Here is a 25,824-nt window from a genome sequence, read left to right as displayed (position 1 = left end):
ATGTTTTATTGAAGCGTCTATTCCCTGAATTTTTACAAATTCTTAAAATTCCCTGACTTTCTAGGTCAATTTTTAAATTCCCTGAAGTGTGGCAACCCTGTCGTGTTTTTATGCCGAATATTTTGTGAGTTGATACGTGTTTTTTTATTTGACATAAAACATTCTTTGGTTTTGTAATAAATTATAAAGCATTTATTCTTTTCCCAAGAAATATTTTAAATTGGCGCCATTTGGTATAAATAAATCTTTGAAATCGAACTTCTCAAGGATTCGTTCTAAGCGCTTATCACAGTAATAAGTTTGCGAATCCATCTATCAATATGCAAAGTTGATAAAAATAAATCAAATTTATTGGGTTTTTTTACAACAATCAAAAACTAAATCATAACAAAAATGAATCGTAACTAATTAGTGGATGATCGAGCGTTGGCCCTTTTGCTTAAAATTTCGTATCCGACGTCCTCCTTCGTAGACACGCTGGGCGAAGTGTCGTCGATTTTGAAAGCTAATTTCTTAAGGTAAAAGTTGATGGCGGCTTCGTTACTTTTAAGGACGGTGAGAACCACTTTGACCATCTTAGTCTCGAAGGCCATGCGGTCGAGAATGTCCATGAAGAAGCGGCCCAGACCTTTGCGGCGAACGGACTCTTCCAATTGGATCTCGTAGCAGTAGATGACCGCTTTCCCGAAATCCGTGTCGATCCGGAAGTGGACGAAGCCTTGGGGCGCGTTTCCGGTTGAGTCGCGTGCCAACAGGAAGAGCGCGTCCGGGTGGAAGAGTTCCTCCCTCTTTTCCCGTTCGCTCCAGCCCCATTCCGAGGCCTGGTACAAGTCCCTCATGTTCCTCTCGGTCAAGGACAGCGCCCATTCTAGGACTGAGGGATCTTTGATCTCGGCGCCTCGCTGGCACGCGATGTCCAGCCTTATATCGCCGGCTGAGAATCGAGGGAAATTCACGTCCACGAAAGAGGTCGGATTGAAAGAGTTTTTGGCGTTCTTGACGATAAGGTCGGCCCGACTAGGCATCGGTCGGTCGGATGATCTTATTTTGCGGCGCATTCTTACGAAATCTACGAATGAAATTTTAAATATATTGAATTATAAATTTGGAAGCCACAGCAGTGGTGGGCGCGATAAAAGTTGCTGGATGACTTAAGCTAATACCAAAAGTAGCGTAAGACCCAAAAGTGTGTCAGCTGTACCTTCGCGCCTATTAAAATTTCTAGTGAGACCTAGTCACACTATAGACTACAAAACCTACTAGTTGGAATAGTATTAGCAAATTATATTTAGTCTATAGTCTGGCGATATTTTCTCTCTTCGATTTACTCGCCCGTTGACATAAGTTCTAAAACGCCTCACTCGGCGGCGCTGGAGTACCTCGATTTTGATGACGTATTTTCCGACCCCCCTTCGTTTCCCTTTTTTACTTTGCGACAAACTCTCATTAGCTACTATACCGTTCTGACACACTTTTGGGTCTTACGCTACTTTTGCTTATACCCAAGGGCACCACCTTAGGCCTAAATGATTATTATTATTATTATTAAAAATTGAAAGACAAAAGGCCCATAACAACGATATAGCTTTAAGTGTTTTCAAGTATTTTTATGACATAAAGAAAACAGTTTCGAAAAGGTCTCATGGGTAAAAAACCTTTTATTAAAATCAAAAAGCCGTGGCAAGCTTTCGACCGTCCTCGCGGTCTTCGTCAGGCACTGTTTTCTTTATTAATAATTACCATGGACGTACTAGGTTTTCAAGTTAATTAAATATTTTTATGACACATTTATGGATGGGGTTTATCTAAGAGGTAATTACAGAAGAGATCGATCCCACTTTTAGTAGAAATTTTTAATGTTGCTCAACCCCAAACTAAAATGGACTATAAAATTTTGATTTGGATTTCTAAGAGATTTGTGTGTACAGTGTAGCCGATGCCGCCGTATTCCACATAACCAGTAGCGGCGCTAAGGTTTTTTCACAGGTGGGCTAATTATTTTGTGGCCCCTAAGAATTTTGTGGCCCTTAGCGGGAACCTTTGATTGACCATATTTCGCAAAAGTGGTGAAATCGAATTAACCCAAAATTTTCCAGGAAGCGAAAAGAGCATGGTCGTTTTATTGTTGCGGCTCTCGTCGCGTTTTCTGGACCCCCTACTGACCTTGTATCTGACCTGGAGGGGACACGTGCATGCCTGGGATATTTCCCTAAATTTCCATAAGCCCCTTTCTTTTCAACTTTCTCTCAATTTCCGCTACCTTCCTCCCGAATCTATAAGTTTATGGTCTACTACCTTTTTGAGTAAACAAATTGATTTTGAAAGATTTTTTCCAGAAAAACGTTTCTTCGCAATAAAACAAATTTCTAGAGATAATGAAAATTCATAAATTAAAATATGTGGCCTCTTAATTATGAATATGTGGCCCTTTCAATATAAATATGTGGCTATGTGGCCCCTCTCAGAAATGCAGGGGGGCTAAAGCCCACTTCAGCCCACCCTTAGCGCCGCTACTGCACATAACTCTCCAACAATTAGGTTTAGAAGGGCCAGGGATATCTTACTCGAAAGGAAACATCATGCCATCGGTAGTCCGTTATACATTTATGAAACCGGACCCCAAAAAGTTCATCATTTTTTCATTTAAGTGGATTTTAGACTTTAAATATAGGGACATACATTTTTAAATTAAGAACGACTTGGTTGAAATTAATAATTTTAGCTAGTACTAATCATTTTTTAATTAAGTTTTCGGGTTCACTAACAAATTTTAATTTTAAGTGAGATTTCTGGCCAATTCGCGGGACTTCATAACCCTCGTACGCACTATTGTAATATTTGAAGTTCGTACCACAAAAAAAACATGGCTTATTTCGAAAACCAGATAACTAGAAAAATTCGGTTTGTCTAAAAATAAATTTAAATTACCGTATTCGCATTTCGTTACCTTATTTCCAAAACCAGGTACCTCGAAAAAATCGTTTTGTCGAAAAATTAATTTAAATTAACGCGTTCGCTACCTTATTTCCAAAACCCGGTAACTAGAAAAATTCGGTTTGTCTAAAAATTAATAACGCATTCGCCTTTCGCTACCTTATTTCCAAAACCAGGTAACTAGAAAAATTCGGTTTGTCTAAAAATTAATAACGCGTTCGCGTTTCGCTACCTTATTTCCAAAACCAAGTAACTCGGAAAATTAATTTAAGTTAAAGCGTTCGCTACCTTATTTCCAAAACCAGGTAACTCGGAAAATTAATTTTCTATAAAATTCCGCTTGGGTTTATTAAATACAAAATGATTGAAAATTGGTTCAAATTTAAATATAACATTTGAAGTATATTAAAAATAAAAATGCTACTTTCAATGCCTTTAAAAAGGTGGCCGAGTTACAACGCGTAGGAGGGTGGTGGCAAGCCTTTCATGCCACGCGATCCAACAGCTCCCTACACTAACTATTACCGTTATATTTAATACATCGGGGATTGTGTGTATGTAAATGACAGTTTTTCGACCTAAAACACCCACTTTACAATGAACTACTTTTGTAGTTAAGGGGTGTGTCCTCTCCTCTGGAATATCAGAAACAATTCGAAGGTCACGTGTGCGTAGTGTCCTTGCTGGCTCGTGCCTTGCAATATGATAAGTCCTACCAGTACGTTATCAATCACTGATAGGCGATAACGCGGATAATATATAGATTCCTGACAATATAACGTTTTAAATCCAGGGGCAAGAAGATGTTTGTAGAGGCAATTTTTCACCTTATCGTCGTTCCATTAGGAGGCCACTAAAAAGTGGGCGTTTATTTATTTCGCATTGTGGCCAATGAGGAAGATACCACTTGAACTACTTTTATCGTTACTATACGACTGACAACTGCACCGCTTCTACGATAGAACTATAGTAAATAATTGAGGTGTTAAACCCGGATTTGTTGAACCAATGAACCTCAAAAAAGGTTTTGGTAGCCTTCCATCGTGACAATAACGGTTTGAATTTTGTACGGTCATTACGAAAGAGTTGGGTTTATTCCGTGGTCATTGTCTTTAGGAGAACGGGATGGTGTCCACCTCCGAAAACCATTCGCGGACGAAGGAGCCTGCAAACGACAATGCTCCAAAGAGAAAGGTAAAATAACCCTCGATTTTCATCAACTCTTTTTTTAGACTTTCAACCTTGGAAAACATTGTCGGTAGGCAAGTGGCTTGTTGGATCAATAACTCAATATGTCATCGTTCAATCTATAATATTGGAATAAAGGTTTCGTGGGAAATTTAGACGAGATAGAGGTCATGGTTCAAAATGTCAGCCTACCTCTGTAGAGATAATGACGTCAATATCCACCATTTTGTTTACTATTTTAATTCGGCGAAAAATCCGTAATGATTTTTATAAGTTTTATTTGAAAGCAAATATTACGTAACTTTAGTTTTAGTTGAATATGATCGAGAGCTTTAATAGTTGATAGATTTGTACGTTCCGAATTCGGTCAAGAAAAAGCCACGCCCCCTTCTCCCGGGTGAGGGGAAGACGCAACGGTACGATAGCCGGGATAAATTCACAACATATCATTAGCATTATTGAACTTAAGTATTGCCCAGGGAACAGGTGTTATTTTCTCATTAGATTCTCTAGGGGAGAGGTTTACTAGTAATGTGGTCAATGTGTGTCTAATAACATTAATAGACACAGTAATTACATTTACTATTGTAATGGGAATACCTTTAAGCTGCGTCAACTCGTAATCCTATTTTATTGTTTCTTTTTCAAAGTTAAGCCACCCCTTCGTAGAACGGGGCAGCGAGGGGTGACCACTCGACCAAAAAGTGTACACCAGATACCAAACTTGACAAAAATTGATGGAGATATTTCAGACTTCACTGAAATTTTAAAGACTACACTAGGCCAGGGTTCATACAGACCTGGAAAATTCAGGGAAAGATCAGGGAATTCGAAAGTCGTCAGAAAATTATCAGGGAATTTGAAAGTCGCCAGAAAATTATCAGGGTATTCGAAAGTCGTCAGAAAATTATCAGGGAATTCGAAAGTCATCAGAAAATTATCAGGGAATTCGAAAGTCGTCAGAAAATTCAGGGAAATATCAGGGAATTCGAAAGTCGTCAGAAAATTCAGGGAAAGATCAGGGAATTCGAAAGTCGTCAGAAAATTATCAGGGAATTTGAAAGTCGCCAGAAAATTATCAGGGTATTCGAAAGTCGTCAGAAAATTATCAGGGAATTCGAAAGTCATCAGAAAATTACCAGGGAATTCGAAAGTCGTCAGAAAATTCAGGGAAATATCAGGGAATTCGAAAGTCGTCAGAAAATTCAGGGAAATATCAGGGAATTCGAAAGTCGTCAGAAAATTCAGGGAAATATCAGGGAATTCGAAAGTCGTCAGAAAATTCTGGGAAATATCAGGGAATTCGAAAGTCGTCAGAAAATTCAGCGAAATATCAGGGAATTCGAAAGTCGTCAGAAAATTCAGGGAAATATCAGGGAATTCGAAAGTCGTCAGAAAATTATCAGGGAATTCGAAAGTCGTCAGAAAATTCAGGCAAATATCAGGGAATTCGAAAGTCGTCAGAAAATTATCAGGGAATTCGAAAGTCGTCAGAAAATTCAGGCAAATATCAGGGAATTCGAAAGTCGTCAGAAAATTCTGGGAAATATCAGGGAATTCGAAAGTCGTCAGAAAATTCAGGGAAATATCAGGGAATTCGAAAGTCGTCAGAAAATTCAGGGAAATATCAGGGAATTCGAAAGTCGTCAGAAAATTCAGGGACATATCAGGGAATTCGAAAGTCATCAGAAAATTATCAGGGAATTCGAAAGTCGTCAGAAAATTCGGGGAATTCGAAAGTCGTCAGAAAATTATCAGGGAATTCGAAAGTCGTCAGAAAATTCAGGCAAATATCAGGGAATTCGAAAGTCGTCAGAAAATTCAGGGAAATATCAGAGAAATACCCATTTTTTTGGGAAAAAATCAGGAAAATTTATGAGGGTTCAGGAAGTTTGCCATAATGAATACAAATTTACATCCATAAGTTTTTCTTATTAAAGATTTGACTTTCATACTTCTTTCATATTGGAATAATAAACCATTTTAACTTGAATGACAATCATGTAATGAGTTACTCTGTAAATAGTAGTTTTTATTTGAGGTTATCTTGAATCTGGAAAAATCAGGGAATTATCCGTGGGAAAACCTGGATATATTAGGGAAATCGGGTTGTCACACCGGAATTTCAGAATCTGACATAACGCTTCAACCGTAAGGTTAAGAAGGGTCATTGATATGTCAATCGATAGAAAAAATCCAATCCTCCATAGCCCAATATTAATTTTGCCACTAGGGGGCCCACAAGTTGGTAATTTACCCATTTAATAATTTTACTAGGTTTCAACTTAAAATGTACATAATTTTTAAAACTAAGAACGACGGGTTTAAAAATTATATTTTTAATTAGTTAGGCTGCATTAGGAAATTTTAATTTTAAGTGAGATTTCTGGCCAAATCGCGGGACCCAACATTTAATTGACCGCACTATTGTGATATTTGAATTTCGTTGCAATCGATACAGGCGCCATCCAACTCCAAAAACCGTTGGCACTTCACTACCTTATTTCCAAAATCTAGTAACTCGGAAAATTCGATTTGTCCAAAAATTAATTTAAATTACCCTATTCGCTACCTTATTTCCAAAATCAGGTAATTGAAAAAATTGGTTTTGTTTAAAAATTAATTTCAATTAACGCGTTCGCAATTCGCTACCTTATTTCTAAAATCAGGTAACTCTAAAAATTTGTTTTGTCTAAAAATTAATTTCAATTAACGCTTTCGCAATTCGCTAACTTATTTCTAAAATCAGGTAACTCTAAAAATTTGTTTTGTCTAAAAATTAATTTCAATTAACGCTTTCGCAATTCGCTACCTTATTTCTAAAATCGGGTAACTCTAAAAATTTGTTTTGTCTAAAAATTAATTTCAATTAACGCTTTCGCAATTCGCTACCTTATTTCTAAAATCAGGTAACTCAAAAAATTCAATTTCGATAAAATTCCTCTTCGGTTTATTAAGTACAAGATGATTGAAAATTGGTTCAAATTTAATATTTAAAATATATTTAATACAATATTGTGTGTACTTAAATGTCCGTGACCTCTTGTTTACTATTATTTCAGAGACTACACCATAATGTTAAAGATTAAAAAAAAACTGTCCACCAGATTTGACGAGCGGTTACCCCCTCGCAGGCCACCTTGTAGCCGAGTTTGGATGTAGCTTTATTGTGTACAAACTATACTCCTACAAGTTCCCCGGCACCGAGGGGTCCGACTTTTGAAAAACTTTGCGTACGGTATTTTGAATCTCAGTGATTTCGGAATTCAGTAACTGATTTTGAAACTTCTGATTTTCAAGTCGATTTAAAGATTTCAGATTGTACCGGGATTTGTACGAATTCATAGTTTGCACCGAAGGGAGGGGCCCATGGTCTCCAAGGAAACTGGGAGGGCGATCAAAAATTCAAACCATTTCGCGCGTAGCTACTAAATAGGTTGCCATTTTGTTGGTAATCTCGTCAAAGCTACAAAACGTATTAGATTTATGCTTTAAAATTTTAAATGGGCCCTAAACAAAGCCAGATAAGATTCTAAGGCCGGGTTATTTAAATAAAATATCAAATTACGACAGAAATATCTACGAAAAGAAGTTAACAAAGCTTATCGAAGTTAGGCCTTTGCGGTCATCCTTTTTACAATTACCTTCACTATCGAATAAAATAAACAATTTTCGCTCTCCATTGGTAATTGAATTACTCGAACAATTTTTAACCAGGCAGATAACCATTTTTAACGTGAAAATAATTCCTTAATCATTTGAAAATAATTAAAATCCGCAAACAGACGATTGAAACTGTTAACCCTCCCGTTTTACTAAGGAATCTACACCTTCAAAATGGCGGCAAAGAACCGTTCATTCTTGCTCAAATTAAATATTTATTCTTGGTTCTTATATCTATACTTGGAACTGCGTCATTGATGACGTAGGGATGCTATCTTAACCTACAGAAACGCGATACGAATATCATGTTAAATAATAACATATAATATCAATAAGTATGACAATTAGCCAAAATTATCTGATTTTCAGAGTCAAGGTTTAGTTTGTCACAGAGCCCCTAGTGTCTAAATAAGACCGAGCCGAAATATACTACAAGGACGATAATATCCTGTTTACTTTGGTTGCGAGTTTTAAGTGGAAATAGGTTGTCGAAAATAAGCATTAAAACTACAGAAAGTGTCCTACTTATTATTATTATTATTACGTGGATAATTTCCCGAGATTCTCTGACAAATTGATAGCTAAATATACCGTAGACCAAACTGATTAAAATCAATACGTGTTATTGGAAAACACAGGGAACTCCGAAGTAATTAGATATCTATCGATCTCTCGCAGTACCAGTCACTAAATTAGGATTAGAGATTCAATTATTATTGGCCTCTCCTAGAGCTTTATTTATCCTCAGTACCGACGGCCAAAAGAATATCAGAAGCCCCACTGGCACTGTAACAATACGTTATTTATCACTTCACAAGTCACAACACAGAGAGTTTACAGTCAAAATAGTCGGACATTTCGTTTAAACGTTGAGGTACAACATTTACGCTTTCAGACGACTATGGTAGAAGATGTTAAAACTTAAAAGTTCTCACGCGTTTATAAAAATAGTTCAGTAATTAAAATTCAGTTTGTAACTCTAATTTCACGTATGGGAGTGAGAAGAAATTCGATAACACCCGACGATGTAGATCGAGTTGGAGAGGACACTTATTTAGTAAGTCTTCATTTGTCTTAGATGACCTTTACCGGCAAAATAAATCACTTTTCCAGTGGCGTAGCATGGTGTGCTACTTACTAGTCAAAACGTGTAAAAATGTTTTTTCGAATTTTATTTTTATTTTTTTCACGGTCGGGTGTCACCCCCAAAACGGCCCCAAACGAGTGGAATCTGGCGCCCCCCCCCCTAGCTACGCCACTGCATTCCGGTTACCCCGAGTGAAAGCACACAACAGGGCTAATTTTCAGACCATAATGATTTTCATTCATTTATGGGTGTTTTTGGGTTTTAAAACCTTCCTCCTTAAATACTATTTAGATAATTTAATACTATATTTATGGCAGAAAGGCTAAACTCCCAAGAAAATAGTGCTAAAAACATTTCTGGCTATTTTATTTTTCACTCGAAGACCTATTTAGTCCGAGTTTCGCGTCTTTTTGTTTGCTCGAAGACCTATTGGTACGAGCTATTAGTAAGTTTTTAAATTTCTTCAAATTGTTTAGGGTTTAGCTTTATTATCCCTTTTCATAATTCGCTAATTTTATCAAATATATTTCTAGTTGGTGTATAAATCTTGTAAAATTTTATCAGTTGAGTACTAACCGAATATGCAAAAAATATAGTATAAAAATGGAATTATAGGATTTTATTGGGCCGCTGGGAGCCCTGTATACACCAAATGAAGAAAAAATAAGGGGTACCTACAAAACATTAACTAACGCGGAGACTTGTTTTGGAGCGTTATAATTTGAGTTGGGAAACCGAAGCCTTGGCCTTTGAGACTTTGACTGACCTGGGTTTAGCATTTTGTTCAGTATATTACTATAAGACTTCTTATTAGATTAATTACAATGAAAATGAAGATAATTACCTTTTAACTTGTTGAATAGGTAGTAGATTTATCATATACTGAACGGTTTTCCTTAAAAAATTAATATCCCCAGGAAGCGCCAAAATTAACGGTATCCCGCCATTACCATGTATTATGCTTTTATAAGGAGATATTTCGCCATCTAACGTACATTTCAGTATTTTCTTTTTAACTTTTTCTATAATGTAGATGGCGGTAAAGCATCATAAATCCTAAATTCCCCACATTTGTGCCCCTAACACGAAGCCATAGTGAGCCATATTAGAAAAATCTCTAGTAATCTTGATAGTGAGCCTCCCTGAACCAAAAAGGACCTACCCGGGGTAGGAAAAGAACTGAACTGAGCAACGAATTAATTTACAATGGTTAGAATTTACTCCACTAGATGGCGAAAGTGAAACGTTAAATTTGCTGTTTCGCCTTGGGCTTTCGCTTTCGGTTCCAGTCCTCTTACCTTCTAAATTCAAAAGTAGCGCGTTGCTGCCAGAAGCAGCTGTACATACCGGATTTGTTTACCAAAAGTCTAGAGGGTATTTAAATAATTATGATATAGGTATACTTATTATAGTTTAGTAATTATTGATGAAATGGCATATCGCGTTGAAACGCCTTCGTGCTCATTTTCTTTGAAACCTAGTATTGCTCCTTTACCTCTTCTTCCAGTATGTAAACTTAATATTTTTAAACTATTAATACATTAAAATAGAGGAAATTTGTGAGGGAAAATTCCATATTTACCTATTTGCCCTTCTTTTAGTGTTCTACGGCTAATGATGATGAGATTGAATACAAAGATGTTGAGGAAACTGCAGAGAGGGGCAATTGGACTGGCAAACTGGATTACCTTCTTAGTATGCTTGGCTATGCGATAGGTCTTAGTGCTGCTTGGAGGTTTCCATATCTTTGCTACAGAAATGGAGGAGGTATATAATTAATTTGAATTCCTTAACTTTAGTAAATTCATAAAATTAATCAATTTGCAGGTGCTTTTCTGATACCTTATTTCACCATGCTTATTGTTTGTGGAATTCCATTATTTTTCATGGAAACATCCCTTGGGCAATTTACTAGCTTAGGGGCTTTAAAAGTGTTCAAAATAAGTCCAATGTTTAAAGGTGATATTTTCACATCCAATAAGTAATAGAACTGGCGAGGCAAGGGAATAATATGTTTTTCCTTATTTCTTTTCAGGGACTGGCTATGCAACAGTGTTTGTTTGTGTAATCCTTTCAGTATATTACAACGTCATAATTTCGTATATCTTCTTTTACCTGGGAATGTCTTTCACTAGCACGCTTCCTTGGGAAAATTGTAACAATTCGTGGAATAGTCCCAACTGCACTACAAGTTACCGAACAGCGGGTAGAGATAAAGCTGCAAGAACTATGTCAATATTTGACAATGGCACTGTGATAAACAATCTAACTATACCTGATGTGGAATTCAATGAATTAAGCACTCCTACTCATGAATTTTTCTAGTTAGTTTTATTAGCGTTTAACTTTTTTATTATATATACATATTTGTATAAAACCATGTTAAAATATTGCAATAATGTTTGAAACAATATTTATTATCGCAGCAAATATGTTCTCAATATATCAGAGGGAATTGATGATATTGGCGAAATTAATTGGCGACTAGCTACTTGCCTCGGAGTGGCTTGGATTGTTATTTACTTATGTTTGATTCGAGGTGTCAAATCCACTGGAAAGGTCATTATTTACTCATTTTATAGACGTGAGCAGTGCTCGAAATGGACTTACTCATGAACTGGGACGTTTTTCCTTTCAAAGTTTCCGATTATTCTGAAAAACGGGAGCTGTGTATTAAAAAATAATCTTTACAAACCAGAACGATATGAGGAAAAACTTTTATGAAACAGAACGGCGTTCTGGTCCATTTCGAGCACTGAACATGAGGAAGATTTAGAATTATGGGAACTTTGATTTTTAAAAATATAAAAGTTTTTCCTAAATCGAATTTAACTGAAAATAAGATATTTCAATAGACTTTAGCAAAAACTCCTTTTACATCTTATTCAACTTATCAAAACGTTTCACGCGCGTCTTAATATTTTAACAAAAATGGGCTTGAGCAATTTTGCAAAAAAAATGTGCGAGCCTTTTACGCTAAGAGCGCATGGAACATTTTAACAAGTTGAACAAGACACGAAGAATTTATGCTAGCGTCTATTAGGATATGGTTTTTAAAGTTTAATAGTTAAATCATTAATTTACAGGTTGTCTATTTTACCGCAACTTTCCCATACGTTGTGCTCCTTATTTTATTCATTCATGGATTAACTCTACCAGGTGCAATGGATGGAATTAAATTCTACATCTATCCACAATGGTCTACTTTGTTGTCTTTTCGTGTTTGGGGTGACGCTGCCCTGCAAGTATTTTATTCCTTGGGCCCTGGATGGGGAGGTCTAGTCACGATGGCCAGTTTTAACAAGTTTTACAACAATTGTTATAGGTTCGTTAAAAATATTATTTAAAGTTCTGCTGTTTTTTCTAACGGTAATGTGTAATATTTTTAGGGAAGCAATTATAGTTCCCATTGCGAATATTTTAACTGCAATTTGGGCTGGATTTGTTGTTTTCTCCATTCTTGGTTATCTTTCCCATCAAACAGGAATTCCTATTGATAAAGTTGCGACTGGAGGCCCCGGCTTAGCTTTTATAGTATATCCGGAAGCAATTACTCTGCTTCCATTTCCTCCAATATGGTCCGTTTTATTCTTTATCATGATGTTGACGCTAGGAATAGATTCCCAGGTAATTTTTACTCGGATTATAATCAGATTAAGTTTTATTTATATTGCTTTTTCTTCGGAAGTTTGTCACGATTGAAACTGTGATTGCCGCTGTTTGGGATGAACTTCCTGTTTATCTTCAAGAAAAAAGATCTTTATTAGCATTTATTATCTGTGTTTTGATGTTTCTACTCGGGCTTATATGCGTCACGAGGGTATTTATTGCATTGTTATAAGATAATATTTTTTGGCAGTTAAAAATATGTAAATTTTCCAGGGAGGAATGTATGTTCTTCAACTTTTAGATTGGTATAGTGCTGTTTTAACCGTTATTTTAATATGTATTATTGAATGTATCATTGTTGGATGGATATACGGTAATTTTTGTCTTTAAGTGATTCTCAATACTGTCCAATGTAAAAGAAGGTAATTGTTTTTCGTTAACAGGTGTTAACAATTTTGCTCGAGACATTGAGTTTATGACTAAAACCAAGATTTCTTTTATATGGAGATTTTGTTGGAAATTTGTATGCCCACTAGTGTTAATGGTAAGAAACTGAGGTTCATAATCCTTTGTAACATTAATAATTATCTAATTTAAAATTTCCAGTTAATCTTAATATTGTCAATTGTGACAAATACTCCAGTAAATTATGGAAATTACGTTTATCCAACTTGGGCGGTTCATCTTGGTTGGGGTATCGCATCTATATCGATGCTTTTCATTCCTGGTTACATTTTACATGTATTATTAACCACACCTGGGACATTTAAACAGGTAAGTTTTTAAAATAACACAAAGTAACCTTTTTTTATGGGCCAAACTTATTAAAATACATATTTGGCAGAGATGGAAATCTTTTTTACCCAGTAACGATTATGGTCCAGCTCATCCAAAACATTATAAAGAATGGAAAACATACTGCGATTTTTACAAAACAGAGCCGCCATTAACTTTACCTACTCAAATATCATCATTCCAAAGTTACACAGCTGCGCCAAGTTCAAAAGAATCTAATCTTTTATTAAAGGATAAACAAACAACGGAACAATTATAGTTTTTGTTATTACATTTGTTTAGTATCATTTTTTTATACAAATATAATTTAAAATCCCTCGCAGTAGCGTAATATAGGTACTCCTTTTTTACATTAATAACATGAATAGTTTTTAAATTTGTGATACTGAGCATTTTTAGGAAGAAAAATAAAACATTGGTTATTTATTAGAGCAGTTTTATATTAAATCATATTTAGTTTTGCAAATGAATGTATTTTTGTTAACTGTATATTGAAACTAATTTAAATAATATGGTAAAAATTGTGATAACAATTTGTGATGATCAAAATATTAAAATTATATTTAAAAAAAAGTATTAATTTTTCAATGCCAGTGTGTTGGCTTTCCCTCCTTTAATATGTAAGGAAGCTAAACTTCTAGGGTAAAACTTCCGTTTTTACCAAAAATGTATTGGTAGTTTTTATATTTTCAAGTAATATTTTTTAAACGAAAATAAATGATATGTAATGGTATTTAAAGAAATCAATAAAAATATTTTCTCCCTAGATGGCAAACCCTTTGAAAAGAGATACAGGTATAAAAAATAATTTGAAAAAAAAAAATATATAAAGCGCCTAGCAGGAAGTTCTACTCCTCGTAGCAGTGTCCATTTTCCGCTTTGCGTTGCGAGGTCGGTCGGCTGGCCCCAAAATGTCATAAAACCATCGATTTTCCTTTCGATAAATACTAGAAGGTTATCAGGATTAATTAGTCGGTTAATGCATAAGCGGCGTGAGTTCAACGAGAGATTTGCCACCGTAAGTATTTTGTAATATTACCTTTATTTACATGAATGGTAGTAAATAATAGAAGTCAGGAACTCGCTACATTCGTAGGCCTTGGTCAGTAATACCGTAACTTTGTGTTTCAATGCATGGCTGGCTTCGCGACGGGAAAGAATGTCCGATTGTCATGATATTGGTTAATTTTTAATCTATGGTGTTTAATGTTATAAAGCTGATTTTTATGTAACATTTATTTAAGTAAAATTAATTTTATCATGCTGTCATCTTGGATTCTGTCTTGTTGATATTTTTTTACGCGTCAAAAGCTAAGGCTTATAGATCTGATATCTATTTTGAATTTTAATTTTAAAATGTGTTATCTAACAAATTTTCATTCGTTTTTATCACACAGGTTAACTGTAGCTATCAATTTATAACTCTTTCAATTCTATGCAGGTGTTGAAAACGATTTGCGTAACGTAAAATATTTATACTAAACAACCTGAATGATCTACTTTGTGACCAAATTAACTTAAATCGTGTTATGAAATCTTAAATTCTGTGCGTTGGCTGGTAAATTTTCCACTGGAAGGTGTCCTATCCCAGTGGATAAAATGTCAGCTCCAACCCGTCAACCATCCCTCAGAGACCGGTTGCATGGTATTGGCCTATCCTGGCAGTAAGTTGTTTTAATTTTATTATACCCTAGGTTGTTAGTGTTTTAAATCTGTATCTGTGTAGTGCAAACTGAGCTTATTTATAGTGTATATACAATCAGCCAAGACTGATTATTTTATTGATTAATAATAAAAGCTGCCAGAGATGAAAAATCTAGACGAATATTTCAGATTTATTGTTTTGCAAATGCGAGCCTAGAATGTCAGTGCTAGTGCTTTAGTAATGTTTCACTCCCTTTTCAATTGTTGAAAGTAAAACCACCTGCCTGACAATCCATAAAGTCAATTAGTTATCGGGACTGAGGGTAGTATTATATACTTTATAATATTTTGCATTTTTCATCTATGGGTAGGTGCATATGTATTTTTCTGTCTATCAAAACAAACCATAGATTGTGTATCTAAGAATTTGATGACTAATTCAGAGGTATATAAATATTAATTCTGAATGAAACATATACCCATGTCAATTTGATTTTCAATATTCATCGATAATCCGTATCTGCCTATGGAACAGTAAACCTAATTTTTTTCTGGTTCTTTGGAGACTTTGGCAGTACAAAACAATGAAGGTCTATGACAAATACATTTTCAATAGTCATTGTAAATCCATATCTCTCTATGGAGCAGTAAAACTGTTTATTTTTTTAAGTTTATTCTTTTGGAAATACAAAATTTTTAAACTCTAGTATTGCTTTCCAGAAAAGCCAGAATTGAATTTATATTTACGTATATTTAATTAATGTAGTTATCATAGTAAAATAATATTAACACATGGAGAGATATATTCAACTGATAGAAATGTTTGTTGATGATCTTAAGCCAAATCTATGTAACCTATAATCAAACCACTATTAATGTCAAGGTATTGTTACAGTATTGCTGATACTGTAATCTCATCCTTTTCAAAATACATAGATTAATAAAGTTATTTCATAATCTACTATCTCTATACTATGGAGGCTTTGGAGCTGATGATAGGCAATTTATAATTATAGATATTTCGATATTGCAAGTAGACCCCACAGGAGCAGATATTTTGCTCATTTTCATTGATAGGTGCTTTCTTTTAGTTTGTTCTTGCACTTCGAAGTAGGGTAAAAAGAATAACCCTATGACGTAATTTTACTCTGTGGTTAGAAATAGTTCGTCGGGGTAAAAACGTTTTTCTCTAAATGGCTGCCTGTGGCCATTTTGTCAGATAAAAACCAGTTTACTTGCTTTTCTCCTGCTTTGAGGAGGTTATTTCAATGTAGAGTAATTATCTCCACAAGAACAAGCTAATAATTTAATTACGCGTAAAAAATGTACACCTTCTGTTCCAGAACAAACGAATAGTTTATGGTGCAGACTACAATATCATCTCTGGAACAGGCCAACAGAAATCGCCTGCTACAACCAATATTGTATATTTTACCCGGGAAATTTTCCGGAAGCCTTTATGTTACCGTGGTAATCTATTTGAAAATCAACGTTTTTAAGAAAAATGCCGCCAAGATAAGATACTATTTTGTAATTAGCCAACTTTGAGTAGTCATTTTCCAAAATCGCGTAATGTATTTAAGCCTTGCCGTGTAGCATTTCGCCCCCGCAAGATCATCCCGACATCGTTGCTAGAAAACATCCACTAGTTAATTCGAGGTAGGATTTTGAGATTCCAGATAATAAGATTCTGCGGTTTACTTATTGTAAAATCTTTTTTATATATTCTAATTGTGATTGATAATGGGTCTATAGTCGAGTTCTATAATTTCTATTTTAAAACACTGTATTCAAGTTCGAATTTCGCTCTAGTCTTCAGAAATTGATTGGATAGAGCTGCTATCACAAGAAAAGGCCTCTTAAAATTTTGGTCTAATTTTCAAATTATTCTGTGACCCTTTAACCTGTCTACTAAAGGTTTATCAATGTGGCCATAATTGGTACAATCTCAAGTTCTAAGTACAAAAGTACATTTTAGGTGTTATAGGAATTTTGGTACGTTTTTAAGATCTGGGAAGTTTTTATTGGTGGTTCTTCCAAAACCGTAAAATTATGAGAAAAACGACTGTTGAGAAGCTCCAGACTAGGCTAGATTTGCAATAATTTGAAACGTTTTGTGTTAGACACATAAGCTCCATGTTACCAAAATTGAAATAATTCGGCGAAAAATAAACTTAAGCGCCATCTATTGAAACTTGTTCGTTTTAAAAATATACAGAAATAGGTGGCGCCCTGCTTTTTTAAAGTAAAAGTACCAATTTTAATTACTTTTCCATATTCTTCAATAGCTAGCGGCAACACTACCCTCAACAGGCTTTTGCGTGGTAATCAATACTGCAAACTTTATTAAAACATGACCTTGACCTTAAGTATTTGTGGGGCAGTACTATACTTAATTTAAGGAATAAACTGGTTCCCGTAGCCTCTAAATAATTGAAAGACTATTTTTTCCTGGAGTTATGTTTCATACGATACACTGGCCTTAAAGTGTTGTAGGTCGCATTTGAAATCTGTTCAGACATTCCCAAGCTGGAATGCTCCTTCCAAGATTCGCCTCTTCTTTGCCTTTTTTCTCAAATAAATAGTGCACTACTCGAGCTGGCAGGACGGGATAGGCCGAAATTCCGCAAGTTCTTCAAACATTTCTGGCTTTCGGTATTTTAATAAACGTCTCTCCAGCCCCCTCCACTCGCTTTCCTCGTTCTTTTATTTTAACATTTCGGTAATTCATCACATTCACGGGTTAGTTTTTTTTAAGGAAATATATATTTTTTTCCTCCAAAAAATTTTAAACTGGGATACATGTAAATATTTTTCTTTTTTTGGTGAAGAAAGTGAAATGCGGAATTTTGACTTTTTTGCGGTTTTTTGGGGGGAAAGTAAAAAATATAGAGGAATGAATGAAATAGGATTATTATTATAATGAACTAGTCGACTAATTTGTGAGGGTCTACAATCTAGTTTTTCCTTGTTGCAAATAAGGAAATTGCTGCAGAACTTATTTATCAAGAGTTCCTTATCCAAAATATTTCCGTTTAGTTCTCTGGGCGTAGGCCATTAAATTTCTTATTATTTTTCTTGGTGCTTACAAGAATATATTTATGATTAAGGTATTTATTTCTACTTAATAATAATCAGTGAGGCTAATACCCAAGGCACCACCTTAGGCCTAAGTATCAAGCGACTTTTGAAGCCATTAATTCAGGTGGCCGGGTTACAATGTGTAGGAGGGTGGTGACAAGCCCTTCATGCCACGCGAACCAACAGCTCACTATTCCCGTTAATCTCAACAAGTTTTTATTGAATTGGAAAAGTTGATAGTGGTACGTAATATATATTTTCGGTATTCAAATATGAAATTTAATTAACTAAGTTATATTTTATTATTGCTCGATTTTGTGAAGGGATTTTCAGTCACACAGTGTTTCGGGGTGGGAAATAGTACGGTAAATAGTTGATACAATAAGGAGTTTACTGGCAAATAATGGACAGTATATTTTTTATTAAAAAAATCGCAAATAATATATATTTGAGAAACCCTACACTAACTATTACCGTTAACCTCAACAAGTTTTTATGAAAAGGGAAACCGAAGACCTCGGGGGAAAACCCCTTAAACCAGTGGGGAGAGAACTCGCAAACTCAACGCGGAAGGAGATGTTCCGAGCTTTCCCTCACTGCCACAAGCTGGGATCGAACCCGTCTCCTATTGCTGCGAGGCGAAAGGGCTAACCACTCCTCCACCCCACGTGGACAATGTTGAGGCTTTTTACCGTTACTTCTAACCCCTCCTCATGGTCTTCCTCCTGAAAATATCACAATGAATTTACTTGAGTTTTTATTTTATTAACTTATGATAAAATTTATAATAGAGTTATAAATTGTCTAAAAATTTTATGGATAAAACGTTCAAAAAACGTTATGGGAAAGTTTTTGAAAAGTGTCATTCAGAACGATTGAATTGTGCGAAACTGAACTTTGTTGTAAACCCGACTAGTAACGGTGGTGTCAACTGTAAAATAATTCACATATAAATAAGGTTATTTTATCATAGTAGATTTTGTATCGGATTGGTTAGCACTTTTGCATCGCAGCAAGAGGAGTTGGGTTCGACCCAGCTTGTGGCCCCATTCGTTGAAAACTTGGAACAATTCCTTCTTCCCAGTGTTTGAAAATTCTCACCCCACTGGTTAAAGGGAATCCTGGATAAATCACGGGATTTCCAAATTAGGAGGGAAAAGTCGGGGATTTCAATAATTTCGTAAAATTTCAGTAATTTTATTAGTCAACAAACATTGCATCGCAGAGAATATTGGAATAATATTAATTCGGTCCCAAAAAAAAGTTTTTTAACCCTATTTTCATAACCAAAAATAAAGTATTTCAGCCTAATTTTAAAAATAAATATCCCTGTAAAATTTAAAATCCTTTATTAGTTGTTTGTTCTACTGAATTTAAAGAGCTTCGTAAAATTAAAAAAAAATAATTCATTAGTTTTTGTTCTACTGAATTAAAAAAGCTTTGCGGGATAATTGGGGTCTTTTTCGTTTTTGCTCCAGAGGAATATTTTTCGCTTTGTCAGGGGCCACCACCAATTTCTGGTGAATTGCGATACCGAAAATGTGTTAACATTCGTACGTTTTTAAGAACACAGGGCAAGTACATATCGCCCTCGACAGGAATCCATACCTCTACTTGGAATGCTTGTCCTGCACTATGTTTTTTAAACCCGTTTTTGCGGCCAAAACTCTAGATGACACATAGAAATTTTTTTTTATAAAATTAGTTCCTTTGTAAAATTAGACATTTTTGAAATCTAAAATTATTTTCATACGCCACCTAGCGGACAAGTTAGCCTTGTGATACTTTTTTGAGCAAATCAAGCATCGAAATCAGTTATGAATTAGTTCCATATTTTATATAAAAAATTTCATTGCATTATGTCCTTTACGTTTGAAGTTATCGAACAAAAACCACTGAAAAATGCACCAAATCCGCCATTTTCATTTGGGTTTAACTTGAGAACCCGCAGGCTAATTTCGATTTCGTTTTTTGAAATTGATAGAAAACAAGTGATATTACTATAATATTTTGAAAAAACTTTGCGATATCTGACGCAGTAGCGGTAATTGCTTTTAATTTTCAGTAAAACAATTTCTGGTAAATAGCACAAATATAGCCAGTAATTGGCCTATTTATGGGCTAGAAACTAAAATAGTTGGCGAAAAGTTGAAGCATAAAAATTAAGAACCGTATTGTCCTAAATACGGATAAATGACCAACAGTTTTCACTTACATCATTGTTAAAGAGATATATGTGAACTTGCGACGAAACTACTAAGATGTTAGACTAAAATCGAAAGTAAGTTCCCGTTGGTATGTTTATATCATTTATATTATAACCATTTAAACTTACAAAATTAAAATTTGCAATATAATAATGAATGATAAATGACGCCGTCCAGTTGACGTATACAAATAGTTAAAAATCTAACTCATATCAAAGATAATTTAAACTCGTACCCTAGATTCGAAATATTTATCTCGCGCGTTGCCGATAGCGTTTACCCACTTCCCGCCGGAACTCAGAAAAAATTCGCTACATGGTTTGCGCCCTACCGCAACCACGGCCAACTTCGATCGAATGGGAAAGCTCTCAGTATTCGAATCTAGGGTACGAGTTTAAATTATCTTTGCTCATATATAATACAGTTGATAAGATGAAGTAGAACATGTTAAAATTTCAAAAAAGTTAAAGGAAAAGTCCAGGTTTGGTAAAACTTGGGTCTATTTGAAAGATCATGTTTAAATAAACTCAAAAATATCAGTCGTAAAATTGTACCTTTTTTTAATGACAAGAAATTAATTTTTAAACGAGCGAAATTTACCGCCAAGCGATTTGCCATTTTTTTGTTTCGCGGTGACGTTTTAGGACTTTAATCACGCGCTGTTCGTGCTATAACAGCGCTCTGTTCCCCGCGCGCGCTTGCTCCGCGTGCGGTCTGCGGGGGGGAAGGCGAAAGAAAATGGCAGCTCGCTTGGCGGTAAATTTCGCTCGTTTAAAAATTAATTTATCGTCATTAAAAAAAGATGCAATTTTGCGACTGATATTTTTTAGTATATTTAATCATGATCTTTCAAATAGACCCAAGTTTTACCCAACCTGGACTTTTCCTTTAAATTTTCCTTAGTTGTTTTATTAAAAATGTATTAAAATCAAATTTTAATTAATTTGTGTGATTCATTATTATATTGCAAATTTTAATTTTGTAAAAGTTTTTATGGTTAAGATAAATGATATAAACATACCAACGGGAACTTACTTTTGATTTTAGTCTAACATCTTAGTAGTTTCGTCGCGAGTTTACATATGTCTCTTTAACAATGATATGAGTGAAAACTGTTGATCATTTATCCGTATTTAGGACAATACGGTTCTCAATTTTTATGCTTCAACTTTTCGCCAACTATTTTAGTTTCTAGCCCATAAATAGGCCAATTACTGGCTATATTTGTGCTATTTACCAGAAATTGTTTTACTGAAAATTAAAAGCAATTACCGCTACTGCGTCAGATATCGCAAAGTTTTTTCAAAATATTATAGTATATCACTTGTTTTCTATCAATTTCAAAAAACGAAATCGAAATTAGCCTGCGGGTTCTCAAGTTAAACCCAAATGAAAATGGCGGATTTGGTGCATTTTTCAGTGGTTTTTGTTCGATAACTTCAAAAGTAAAGGACATAATGCAATGAATTTTTTTATTAAGATATGGAACTAATTCATAACTGATTTCGATGCTTGATTTGCTCAAAAAAGTATCACAAGGCTAACTTGTCCGCTAGGTAGCGTATAAAAATAATTTTAGATTTCAAAAATGTCTAATTTTATACAAACTAATTTTATAAAAATAATTTTTCTATGTGTCATCTAGAGTAGTGTTAAGATCACTCTGACGGCTTTGGCCCCGCCTACGAGAGAAAAATCCCCTCTGCGCGCGTTCCCCTCTCACGTTGTTGTTTGTTAAGTTAACATAGTGACGTCAAAAAAACCGTCAGCCACATTAAGACGAAAATCTGCCGCGATAAGCATTTCAAGTAGAGGTATGTATTCCTGCCCTCAATTGTAACAGCCAGATACGGTTTTGGTAATTTTGAAAGGTGCTCAATTCTAACTAGTTTCGATTTTCTTTTTGTCGCAAGAAACTTTTTATATCGACCTCTCGTAAGTTTAGTTCATTTGCAGGCTTTATAAAAAAATTCTGAACTCCTTTTAAAGTTCTGCACCTTATAATGGCTGATTTTATCCAATTGTAAGTTTAAGATCATAAGTAGGTATTTAGACGAAGAGCTTGCAGTTCAATGAGGGTGGATCCCTTTCAGTAGACCATCCTCGCTTTTATCCATCTGTTAGTACCTCCCAGACAGTTATTTGTGCTTAAACGAGAGTCTTAAGGGGGAAGAATACAGTAAAAGCCTCTTTTTCGTTCAAGCTGAACGTTTCTGTTTTAACAATAACATAATTAAATTATATTTTTCTTATTAGGCTGAACCTTCCTCTAGTGCTTAAAATAATTTTGATAATTATAATATTAATAGTTAACGAGATATCAGGTCCTAACTAAAGGGTAGTTTGGATGCTTGCCCAACTTGTTTCGCTCCGGGGGTCCGAATTAAAACGTAATAACTTAATTACTTTTAAATTTCAAATTGTCAAAAATTATTTTAAGCACTAAACAAGAGGCTGTTCTACACTTAAATAATAATTTTATAAGTTACAATACAAAATTAAAAGAGTTCAGCTTGAAATAGCGCGAAAGTAGACAATGGCCACTGTAGTCTTCCCCCTTAAACATTTCCACTGTCGTGTGGTAGGAGTAGACACATTTGTTTCGTGCACTTGCGTGAGTACTTGCAATCGTAATATATCTTCTTTCCATTTGCAGTCCGTTTTTCTTTGAACTCTCGATTCTCCTTGACGTAGTCTTGGGCCACTACGAAATTAAAATACAGGGTGTTTCAAAATGTTATGCAAAAATTTGAAGGAGTTGTAGGGGATGAGTTGAGAGAAGTATGCCTGGTTTCTTTTCCATTTTCCTACGATGAGTGAAAAGAGCGCCCGAGAGGTTCAAAGTGTGACCTACTAGCCTCTGGAAGTAGGCTGCAACAAGCAGCAGGGACTTAAAATACGGTTTAAAAGTCTCTAGGTGCCTTGGATACTAGCCTAGCTGATTATTATTATCTTTAAGAATTTGATTATGCTCCATATTTATTTTCATAATTTAAATTATATTTAATAACGAGGCCTACTTTCAAAATGAATATTTAACTTACTTCCGAGATCTACCAACCATTTCAATGCGTCATTGTTTTGTAACTAAGCGTCGTCCCGCTTGATCGAGCTACGTTTAAACGAACGACTCCTAACAAACATTTCGTAGATAGTTTATAGGGCGGAGTAATTACACCTCAATAATAATAATAATAATAATAATAATAATCATCATCAGCTAGGCTAATACCCAAGGCACCACCTTAGGCCTAAGTCATCGAGCGACTTTTAAAGCCGGGTTACAATGCGTATGAGGGGGTGGCGAGCCCTTCACGCCACGCGAGCCAACAGCTCCCTACACTCACTATTACCGTTAACCTCGGCAAGTTTTTATGGAAGGGGAAACCGAAGAGCTCGAGGGAAAACCCCTTTAAACCAGCGGGGAGATAACTTGCAAACTCAACGCGGAAGGAGTTATATGGCTTAAGATATTTCTGGCGCAAGATGTTAGGTCTTCCATAACGGATGCGTTGAAGTTGTATTCCCTTTATAGGGGCTTCCCCCAAATTCTTCGGTTTCCCCCTTTCCTTAAAAATGTGTAGAGGTTAACCAGGGTTTCCACGCGTCAGGGAATTTCAAAATGAGCATAAAAAGTCAGGGAAAGGTCGGAGAATTTTAAGAATTTGTAAAAAGTCAGGGAATTCAATTTTATCTTGACACTTTTTATCAACACACTAGTTATCTGACGAATTATATGATTATTATTTAGCTCCTTTAAAGTTTTGCTAATTTTTTAACGTTGCAATAATACGTTTGTACTGAAATGTAGTTGGATTTCAATTTATAAACTTCGGATAAAAATCAAATATAAAGCTAAAAATTGTCTAATGTTGGTTTTGAAACGTCAGGGAAAATCTTTTAAAATGGTCAGGGAATTTGAATCTGAAAATATTGCGGCAACTCTTATAACGGTAGTCGTAAGTGTAGGTTGATTCGCGTGGCGTGTACCTAGCTGATAATTATTTATTATCAAAAAAATTATGAACTGTATTGCTGGTACATTTTTAATATAAATGCTTTATTTCGTTTTTCTGTATTTTTTTTAAATCTTTTTGGTGCTGTAACTGGGCGCCTGTATCTCTTCATTGTCATTCTGTTTGGGGCTTAAAGAACGCTCAGCCCAGCAAAATATTTCTAATGTAATAGAGATGACCTGGGCTAAATCTCGGAATTCTCCTCGTTTTGGTGCTTTCTCCGGCAACAGTTTTTTCACGTAATTTCCAGGAAAACTCGCTCTTTTTCCCCTCTGTATTCTCTTTCTCCGAAGGCAATCTCTCTCTCTCGCTCTCTCGCTCTCTCTTTTTGCTCGTTCAGATATTATTACCGGAAAAAAATATCGAAAGATTATTTATTCAAACCATTGTTACAACGATTTGAATAAATAATCTTTCGAAATTTAATTTCAAACATTTACTTTAATCAAAAAAGTGCCTTTTTAACAAAAAGTTGCCTTTTAACATATTTCTACGCTAAATAATAGTGGCATTGTCGTTTGAATTTTTACTAGTTTTGCAGGAAACGGAGCTGCGAAAATGTGATTGTCCAACATTTTTCAAAGCCGATGCGGTCGTTTGACAAATGAGTCGGAAGAAAAATCCTTCAGGCAACGCGTAAAAATCTGAAAAGCAAATTTATCCATTTTCAAAGTTCTTACTTTTATATTTTTACTATTTTTTGTTTGGGAATAAGGAAAGACAATTTTATTTAGTACTTTTACGAGGCAAATATACTTAAATTGGTAAATTTTAAGAAATTTAAAGAACTTCGGCATTGTAGAGACATAACGTGGCCTTAGGGCGTATTTAGGTGGGATTCAAACCTCCCCGAAATGAATAAAGGGAAGTGCAATACGACACATTTCTTCATAATTTCAATGGAAGGGGGTGGTGCAAAACGTAAGTGACTTCTAGTTATTAAAAAGGGTGCACAGTTTATCCCCCCCCCCGTATTGAAAGCCTGGGTGCCCCTTTTACTTGCCAATACGATATTGTTTTGTAACTTATGTTTATTAGCCTCGAGTTAACCTTATATCTTGCCGATAAATAGATAGATCAGTGATATGAAATACCCTTTTTTTTGAACCCTCGAATACCCCAACTAATATTGCAACCACGAGGGCATATTTTTTAAGCCTCGTCCTCTCTAATAATAGAGGGGACAGAGATGTTATTTTCGATGTGGTCGTGGTCGGTGGCGATGTCAATGAATTCAGAGAAACAGCTCTAGCTCCGAATTTTACCCCGCTAAACATTCAACATTCAATTCTCTTTAACGACACTTGCTAGAGATTTAGTTGGAGTGTCTTTTCATCGGTATTAGTTCCCTCTATCTAACCATGTCAGTGCCGCGCCGTTTTTAATAACGAAAGAGTGGGGGGGGGGGAGTTCGTCCGTCAAATGAAAATGCGATGTATTAGGTTCCGAAACGTTTTACGCGGTAAGTGCTTCCTCTTTAAGATAAGGCATTGCAAATTGATATACTGAATTTACTGATGGAAAAACAAGTGTCTGGTGTTATACACGACAATTTACTGTACAACCGAGGCTTAGCGTTTCTTCGCGGTACTTGGTTCCC

General features: G+C 35.2%; 3 protein-coding genes across 4 annotated transcripts in view; 2 read left to right on the top strand and 1 right to left on the bottom strand.

Annotated features, from left to right (window-relative positions):
- Window positions 1-332: 332 nt before the first annotated feature.
- On the bottom strand, window positions 333-10,053 carry Naa40 (N-alpha-acetyltransferase 40). Its single transcript, XM_090177211.1, has 3 exons — window positions 10,035-10,053; window positions 9,717-9,894; window positions 333-1,069 (listed from the first exon to the last, which is right to left on the bottom strand). Exon 3 carries the CDS (start codon window positions 1,056-1,058, stop codon window positions 405-407), a length of 654 nt encoding a protein of 217 aa, XP_090033337.1. The 5' UTR covers window positions 1,059-1,069; window positions 9,717-9,894; window positions 10,035-10,053; the 3' UTR covers window positions 333-404.
- Ntl (Neurotransmitter transporter-like) lies at window positions 8,556-13,824 on the top strand. Of its 2 annotated transcripts, none has more exons than XM_090177208.1 (12): window positions 8,556-8,842; window positions 10,474-10,639; window positions 10,700-10,831; window positions 10,908-11,196; window positions 11,299-11,431; window positions 11,959-12,197; window positions 12,262-12,499; window positions 12,561-12,692; window positions 12,755-12,854; window positions 12,925-13,025; window positions 13,088-13,255; window positions 13,326-13,824. In XM_090177208.1, exons 1-12 carry the CDS (start codon window positions 8,777-8,779, stop codon window positions 13,533-13,535), a joined length of 1,974 nt encoding a protein of 657 aa, XP_090033334.1. In that variant the 5' UTR covers window positions 8,556-8,776; the 3' UTR covers window positions 13,536-13,824. The 2 variants fall into 2 exon arrangements, with proteins under 2 accessions (XP_090033334.1, XP_090033333.1); XM_090177207.1 differs by lacking the exon at window positions 8,556-8,842 and adding an exon at window positions 9,889-10,378 and having other exon boundaries at window positions 13,326-13,822.
- A 297-nt stretch (window positions 13,825-14,121) lies between these two features.
- mtd (TLD domain-containing protein mustard) overlaps window positions 14,122-25,824 on the top strand; it is a 73,735-nt gene continuing 62,032 nt past the window's right edge. The window contains exons 1-2 of the mRNA XM_090177204.1: window positions 14,122-14,294; window positions 14,718-14,940. Coding sequence (XP_090033330.1) covers window positions 14,876-14,940 — 65 coding nt within the window. The 5' untranslated portion in view covers window positions 14,122-14,294; window positions 14,718-14,875. The remainder of the gene's footprint in view (window positions 14,295-14,717; window positions 14,941-25,824) is intronic.

Source organism: Leiobunum rupestre, chromosome 6 (genome assembly GCF_980474605.1).
Source record: "Leiobunum rupestre chromosome 6, qqLeiRupe1.1.hap1, whole genome shotgun sequence".
Lineage (NCBI taxonomy): Eukaryota > Metazoa > Arthropoda > Arachnida > Opiliones > Sclerosomatidae > Leiobunum > Leiobunum rupestre.
Note: the sequence above shows the minus strand (reverse complement) of the source record. Positions and strands in the feature narration are given on the sequence as shown.

What these genes read in the sequence shown, in the direction of transcription:
- Naa40 (XM_090177211.1), bottom strand. Translation starts at nt 1,058, where the DNA reads ATGCGCCGCAAAATAAGATCATCCGACCGACCGATGCCTAGTCGGGCC.
- Ntl (XM_090177207.1), top strand. Translation starts at nt 10,304, where the DNA reads ATGGCATATCGCGTTGAAACGCCTTCGTGCTCATTTTCTTTGAAACCT. An exon ending in GGCTTATATGCGTCACGAGG is followed by an intron (nt 12,693 to 12,754) that starts GTATTTATTGCA and finishes TAAATTTTCCAG; the next exon opens with GGAGGAATGTATGTTCTTCA. An exon ending in TATGCCCACTAGTGTTAATG is followed by an intron (nt 13,026 to 13,087) that starts GTAAGAAACTGA and finishes TAAAATTTCCAG; the next exon opens with TTAATCTTAATATTGTCAAT.